The 8757-nt window shown below is 38.0% G+C and overlaps 1 protein-coding gene across 1 annotated transcript; it reads right to left on the bottom strand.

The window, feature by feature from the left end:
• Positions 1–5209, bottom strand: LOC125665755 (uncharacterized). Its single transcript, XM_048898577.2, has 4 exons — positions 5044–5209; positions 3029–3085; positions 2815–2916; positions 1–156 (listed from the first exon to the last, which is right to left on the bottom strand). The coding sequence occupies exons 1-4, from the start codon at positions 5059–5061 to the stop codon at positions 31–33; spliced, it is 303 nt and encodes a 100-aa protein (XP_048754534.1). The 5' UTR covers positions 5062–5209; the 3' UTR covers positions 1–30.
• Between the last annotated feature and the right edge of the window lie 3548 nt (positions 5210–8757).

Genomic DNA, 8757 nt, shown 5'->3' with positions numbered 1-8757 from the left:
TACCATTCAAGATTTATTTCATTTCCTTATCTAGTGATGACTGTATGTTTTAAGTGTGGTGCCTGCGCACATGCTTTGGACCGCTGTTGAATAAATACTCATATCAGCCAAATCTCCAAAATGAGTATGAGCACTGAGTAGGTGGTGGTATTTTGCCTGAAATAAAATCATTATTCCTATAAAATATTAAAGCAGCACTCTACTTTAGGTTCACTTTTCATTTCTGTGAATTACAAAAAATCCGTCACGCTATCACACAACACTCCATCACATTATCACACAACACTCCGTCACGCTATCACACAACACTTCGTCACGCTATCACACAACAATCCGTCATATTATCACACAACACTCCGTCACGCTATCACACAACACTCCGTCACTCTATCACACAACACTCCGTCACGCTATCACACAACACTCCGTCACACTATCACACAACACTCCGTCACGTTATCACACAACACTCCGTTACTCTATCACACAACACTCCGTCACGCTATCACAGAACACCTCGTCACTCTATCACAACACTCCCTCACATTATTACACAACACTCCGTCACGCTATCACACAACACTGTCACGCTATCACACAACACTCCGTCACGGTATCACACAACATTCCGTCACGCTAACACACAACACTCCGTCACTCTATCACACAACACTCCGTCACGCTATCACACAACACTCCGTCACACTATCACACAACACTCCGTCACGTTATCACACAACACTCCGTTACTCTATCACACAACACTCCGTCACGCTATCACAGAACACCTCGTCACTCTATCACAACACTCCCTCACATTATTACACAACACTCCGTCACGCTATCACACAACACTGTCACGCTATCACACAACACTCCGTCACGGTATCACACAACACTCCGTCACGCTAACACACAACACACCATCACATTATCACACAACACTCCGTCACGCTATCACACAACATTCCGTCACGCTATCACACAACACTCCGTCACGCTATCACACAACACCTCGTCACTCTATCACAACACTCCCTCACATTATTACACAACACTCCGTCACACTATCACACAACACTGTCTCGCTATCACACAACACTCCGTCACGCTATCACACAACACTCCGTCACTCTATCAAACAACAATATCACACAACAATCTGTCACTCTATCAAACAACACTCCGTCACTCTATCAAACAACACTCCGTCACTCTAACACGCAACACTCCTTCACACTATCAGACAACAGTCCGACACGTTATCACACAACATCCGTCACGCTATCACACAACACTTCGTCACTCTAACACACAACACTCCGTCACGGTATCACACAATATCACACAACAATCTGTCACGCTATCACACAACACTCCGTCACGCTATCACACAACACTCCGTCACTTTATCGCACAACACTCCGTCATATCACACAGCACTACATCACTCTAACACACAACACTCCGTCATATCACACAGCACTCCGTCACTCTATCAAACAACACTTCGTCACTCTAACACACAACACTCCGTCACGCTATCACACAACATCCGCCACGCCACCACACAACACTCCCTCACGCTATCACACAACAGTCCGACACGTTATCACACAACACTTTGTCACGTTATCACTCAACACTCCGTCACGCTATCACACAACACTCCCTCACGGTATCACACAACACTTCGTCACTCTAACACACAACACTTCGTCACGCTATCACACAACAATCCGTCACGCTATCACACAACACTTCGTCACTCTATCACACAACACTCCGTCACGCTAACAAACAACACTCCTTCACGCTATCACACAACACTTCGTCACTCTAACACACAACACTCCGTCATGTTATCACTCAACACTCCGTCACGCTATCACACAACACTCCGTCACGCTATCACGCAACACTTCGTCACGGTATCACACATTAATCCGTCACGCTATCACACAACACTCCGACACATTATCACACAACACTCCGTCACACAACACTCCGTCACGCTATCACAAGCACTCCGTCACGCTATCACACAACACTGTCACGCTATCACACAACATTCTGTCACGCTATCACAAAACACTCCGTCACGCTATCACACAACAATCTGTCACGCTATCACACAACACTCCGTCACGCTATCACAAAACACTCCGTCACGCTATCACACAAAACACATATGATATCGTGACCGCGTATTTTGTGATAGCGCGACGGAGTGTTGTGTCATTTGCGTATAATCGCGGCGGCTTGTTTTGTGATAGAATCCAGTGGGGTTTTTAGCGTTAAAGTGAGTTCTAAGAAACGCGGTAAACAAGCGCTTTTGTACATGACCCAATAGGAACACCATGCGAATAAATGTTTATTATATATCTAGATATAAATAATTCAAATTATTAAAACTGGCTACTAGAACTCACCAAATAACAGTATAGATACCTATTTTTAGATCGAATTTGATGTTACTATAATTTAACAATTGTTACCATTTCATGATAGAAGGCACACGTAATTTACAACTATAGGGCAGGGGCGAATCATTGAACGATCTATAGGTAATATAATCAATATCAGGATTTAGCCCAATGTTGGAGAAATCAAATGTTATATTCACTTCGAATCAGGTGAACATACGAGGTTCTATTTTTTTTTCTTGATCGTTGAATCTCAGCCAATCAAAAAGCTTGAAATCATTCCAAGATATGATAAAGCCTTAGCTGTATATCTTAGCTGTAAAACAAACGTACATGCTAGAGAATTGGCATCCATTTCATTGACACAAGAGGCATTCTCTCACTTTACCTCTATTTCGTAAATCCCTGTAGGGCTTTGAACAGATTCAAGCTCATGCTTGTTTAACCTCCAGAAGTAACAAGTGGTCCCCTGTTTCAAGACGACCGTATCCTGAAATGGATCATATATATATATACATATGAAGAAATCGGTCCTGTCAATAATTATAAGCGTCAAATAAAGACACATTTCCTATTAGATTGTCAACGTTTTTACTCTGTACCTGGTTTAGGTCCAGTTCGAAATTATCCGCCGCCACCATGGCCACAATAACTGTAAGCTGTGAAAAGAAGTTCGATTGTAGCGCTTTTAGTCATTACTGTCATTGGGTTATGTGTAAAGATACGATTGTACGGCTTTTGATGTTTTTATTCATTTACTTGAAAGTTTAGGATGTCACCAGCTTTAAGTGCAATAAATAACATATACAGGATTCTTACGGTCGTCAAACAATGAGGGTTCTATAGTATGGCCCCTTCGTTTTTATATGTTTTCTTCTTGTCGCCTGGATTTTGGTGACTTTTCGTTTTGTCGTCTTTTCGTTTTCTCGTTATTTCGAGGCGAAAAGTAGCCAATTAATGACAAAACGTAAAATGAAAAGACGACAAAATAAGTCGCTAATTTACTGGTTTTGTTTGTCGTCTTTTCACATGTATTTTGTCGTCTTTTCTACTTTTTGTTCTGTCGTCTGTTCCTTATTGCGGGGCGAAAAGTCGCTAATTTTCGTTTTGTCGTCTTTTCTCCTCGAAATAACGAAAAAACGGCAAATTGTTAAATGGCACAATTTATCCACCATATAAACGCCTTAGGTTTAATGCAGCGCCTGGACAGAGAAGGAACAACCACTACCTATGTGAAAAATCTTAGGTTTGATGCGACGCTGGGGTCGAGAAGCGAGCGTCGTCACCACGAGATTACAGCGCGTCGTCACCACGAGATTACATCGCGTCGTCACCACGAGATTATAGCGCGTCGTCACCACGAGATTACATCGCGTCGTCACCACGAGATTATAACGCATCGTCACCACGAGATTACAGTGCGTCGTCATCACGAGATTACAGCGCGTCGTCACCACGAGATTACAGCGAGTCGTCACCACGATATTACAGCACGTCGTCACCACGAGATTACAGAGCGTCGTCACCACGAGATCATAGAGATCAGTAGCATTTGCTGTAGAGTGTGTTATCTATTACGAACTTCTCGATAACCTTGATGATTTGGTCATTGCGTACCAGCGGTCACATGACTTAATGTGTATTCTTATCTTTGAGTTGAATACGATACGTAGAGTACATGTACTTACATATCTAAATGAATATGTATACATCCGGGGGTTTTATGAGACACGTCCTAATACCTGGTTTCTCCCTTGCTTTGTGTTCGTATAACACTTACTACAGTATCACCTCTCAATCACGTGACATGTCTAAAGACTACAGACAGTGTACAGACACGATACATGTAACTACATACTTGAAAAGTTAAAGACGGGAGAAATACAAATCTGTACATCAATTACGGGAAAAATAGAAATTCAAATTAATGTGCGAAATGAAGAAATATAGATAACAAATTTACATGTATCATTCATATACCCAATAACAAAATACAAAGCATTTAGTTTATATATCCCCCTCCCCCTCATGTTGAGAAGTTATCGCGGACAACTCAGATCAGTTTTATCTATTGATGAGTGTCGTGATCAGTTTTGATTTGTGACATATTTCTCAGAAAGGCTACAGAATTAATGGAAACTCTGAATTTCTATTTTATTGGGGGGTTGGGGGGGGCAAACGTAGACAAATTTGAAACATATGTTGCTTTAGGGAATATATAGTTATATACTAATATATCTCTCAAACTTACATATTTTGCATATCTGTAAAAGCTGCAACCTTAATTCTAAAATGGTACATGGTGATTGCGTATTTTTACTGAGGTTTTCTTAAGGCAATATCTTGAAATATTTTGTTACTAGGTTTCACTGTTTTAAGTTTATTTTGAAATTCCAAGTGATTCACCATCTACCTTGTCTTTTATGTACCCAATGACGGGATAAGTACAACTTAAATAGGATTTGTACATATTTATATACCCAATGACAGGTACAATTTATATATTACAGGAAATGTACATATCTGTTTGCCCAATGACAGGATAAGTACAACTTATCTATTACAGGAAATGTACATATCTATTTACAATTAAATATGGGTTTTATTAAATACTCACGCAAAGTAGAACTCTCATAATTGCTCTACGATTCGTTGGAATCAAAAGTAATTTTCCTCTTCTTATCAGTATGATTATATAGCGCCGTCAAAAGGTTATCCTAATATTCTGTCATCTGTTCTGCGCATGTACCGGTCATGATCACTGTCGTGACGTTTCAAGAACGAATTCACAAAAATAAAGTTAGAATTTCACAATACCAGAATTGGGTTCCAGGACGGAATTACGGAATCGGTGATATCTAGACCCTACTTTTAACTTCCGCTGGTGTTAGATGTAGTTCCCGGTCAGTATTTCTTTCCTACATGTTATAGGACAAAGAGAGTACATGGATATATCGAGATTAAAGATTATTTTTCTTTGATGTTATTCATACTGAAATGAAACTAAATGGAATCTAAAAGGAGCAAGTTGCCCTTTACCAAAATTGTAAAATCTCATGATCTCATGGTTTTGGGGGCTAAGGACCAGGTGGGGCCAAAATGGTCGGTGAATGTGTGTCAGCCATTGGAGATTTTTAACTTCTTGATAACTACCATTCCATTTCTTTTCAAATTTGGTATGAAACATTTTTGGGACAAAGGGGGGGGGGGCATAATTTGGAAAATTCGTGACTCCTGCACCCCGGGAGTGGGGCAAAAAAAAACCTGTCAAAATTGACCAGTTTTCAAAAACTTTCTATACAACCACACAGAAACTAAATGCATAGTCTTCTAGAGCAAGAAGGCCTCTACCAAAATTGTTAATTTCATGATCCCCACGGTAGAGCTTCTGACTTCTGAGCTTTATTTCTAAACCATTTAGATAACATCTTCTTTATCTAAAATGATATCTATCTAGAAGGAGCAGGTAGCCGAGGTATACCTAAATTGTATATTTCATTATATCCCAGGGGTAGGAAGCAAAATTATGATAGTAATTAAATTGACATTATCATTTGAAAGACTTTCTTTAATTTTGTTGATACTCTATAAAAATGTCCTTTTTGATATATTTCACTTTTACAAATCAAATCTGCAACATGAGTAGGGAAAATAGTCATGTTGCAGATTTATTTGTAATCAAAGTTCTGAAAGTACTGAAAGACGGGGTCAAATTATTCATTGCCCAACTTTCAGAAATGGTGTAGTTATGCTAACATGACAATTCATATGAAAACTCTCCAGACAAATACTTGAATCAGACATAGGTCTTGAATTGCAGATTTACGTCCAACTTCATATTCATGTTTTTGATACAAGAAAAGAAGTGTTCAAAATCGAAATTTTCTTGAAGTCTGTTCCTTTTTTATGGTTTTGAGGCCAAAACGAATATCTAAAGGAATGCTTGTATTGTGACCTCCTAGTCTTGAGGCCAGTTTTGTTTAATCAATATGATCCAGAACTCGATATTCTTGGTTATCATTTCGCCGAGATACTTCTTTCCTTAATACCTCAATATTCTTGGTTTGTATCTTATAGTGAGGTAACCATTTTTAACTTGTGCACTTAGCTCTTCAGCTATTCATAGCTAAATCAGGTGCTGAACTCTTGTGAAAAAGCATGAATGCTATAATAAAGTAAATGAAAAGAAATATAGATAAAGGTATGGAAAAAAGTTTAATATGTCAACAGAACAGAAAGATAGCATGACAGGTTGACATATGACAGTATATGTTTAATAGCTTATTTTTATGGACCAACATAATGAAACCAAATGTTAAAGATAAAATTGATAATGGCATACCTTGGAATTGCACAATACAACCAGTCAATAACACATGAAAGGTTAAAATCAAGTGGATATGTAAACACTCCAATTCTTTCTTTAGTAAAGGAAATTTGCTAAACTAATAAAATTGTAAACAAGAACATGTAAATTGTAAACATTGTAACAAAATTGGTAACATAGAAATTTCAAATTTTTTGACACACATTTGGGCTAGAAGTGTCCTATGCGATGAAAAATATTTACATGTTACAGTCCAACATAAATAAACAAGTCCGCAAGCCAGACAACTGTCTTCTCAAGTGAAACAATATGGCATGAAGTGCTGCAAATTCAGGCATTTTAGAATATGCATATACCAGTATCTGGACAATTAACAATTGTAAAAGCATTACTGTTTAATAGTAATAACATCGATACAGAACAGTGAACTATGATTGTGTAAAGAATATAATACTGTTGCAATGTGAGATTTTGAGTTAATAATACAGACTGATGCCTGATCAGGGTTAAATAAATTGCAATGCTGGGTTTCCATCGCTATTTTTAATATCACAGAAAAGGTTATAATGAGATGGACATGTAAACACTCCAAACTTGTATAAAACAAGATGTGTTTGTGAAACACAAAATGCCCCCAAAAATGGCCAATTCCGAAGATGACCAAAGTCACAAAGACAAATATCTTGGTATCAGTAGGAAGATCTTGTCACAAGAAACGCTCAAGTGCAATATGAAAGCTCTAATATTTACCATTTAAAAGTTATGACCAATGTCAATCTTTTTAAAAGTAGGTTAAATGTCAAGGTCAAAAGATTTAGTACAAACGGAAAGGTCTTGTCACAAGGAATACTCATATGCAATATCAAAGCTCTAGGTCTTACTGTTCAAAAGTTATTGGCAAGGTTAAAGTTTTTTAAAAAGTAGGTAAAACTCCAAGGTCAAGGTCAAACATGTTGGTACCCACAAAAAGGTCTCGTCACAAGAAATACTCATATGCAATATCAAAGCTCTAGGTCTTACTGTTCAAAAGTTATTGGCAAGGTTAAAGTTTTTTAAAAAGTAGGTCAAACTCCAAGGTCAAGGTCACAGGGTCAAAAATGTTGATATCCACGGAAAGGTTGATTGATTAATTGATTGATGTTTTCCGCCACACTCAACAATTTTTCAGTTATATGGTGGCGCCCAGTTTTTTTTATTGGTGGAAGAGAGAACCCAGATACAATGTACCTGGGAAGAGACCACCGACCTTCCGAAAGTAAACTGGGAAACTTTCTCACTTACCGGCGCGAGCGGGATTCGAACCCCACGGAAAGGTCTTGTCATAAGGAATACTCATGTGAAATATCAAAGCTCTATCACTTACTGTTCAAAAGTTATTAGCAAGGTTAAATTTTCAGACAGAATTACAGAATGACAGACAGGACAAAAACAATATGCCCCCTGATCTTCGATCTTGGGGGCATAGAAATAGTTTTTAAATAACTAGAACTGTAAATATGTAAATGTAAATTGTTTACATTTTAACAAATTATTTACATGATTTCAAATCTTTTGACACACATTAGGACTAGAAGTTTCCTATGCAATGAAAGATATATACATGTGATAGTCAATCATAGATATACAAGTCCGCAAGCCTATACATATGATAGTCAATCATAGATATACAAGTCCACAAGCCAGACATCTTTTTTTAAATAATATAATATAAAGAGCTGTAAATTATATAATTTCAAAATATTATCCATCAAAGATGCGTATGGCCGAGTTGCAGTTTGGAAAATTATGCACGCTTGCATTCACGAAATAAAAACATGCACGTATTTTATATAGTTTATAAGTATGAAGCTTTGAATAGCCGTAATAGGTATTTAGCGTGATAATGACCTTGACCTTTGGCTTTGGATTTCAAAAGCAACATGAATATTGAATGTCATCAGGATTTAAAGTCTGATAAACATGCACCAGCAAGTACATGTATAAAAGTTAGAGGCAAGCTCAAAT

The sequence above is a fragment of the Ostrea edulis genome, chromosome 10, assembly GCF_947568905.1.
Source record: "Ostrea edulis chromosome 10, xbOstEdul1.1, whole genome shotgun sequence".
NCBI classification, from domain to species: Eukaryota; Metazoa; Mollusca; class Bivalvia; order Ostreida; family Ostreidae; genus Ostrea; species Ostrea edulis.
Note: the sequence above shows the minus strand (reverse complement) of the source record. Positions and strands in the feature narration are given on the sequence as shown.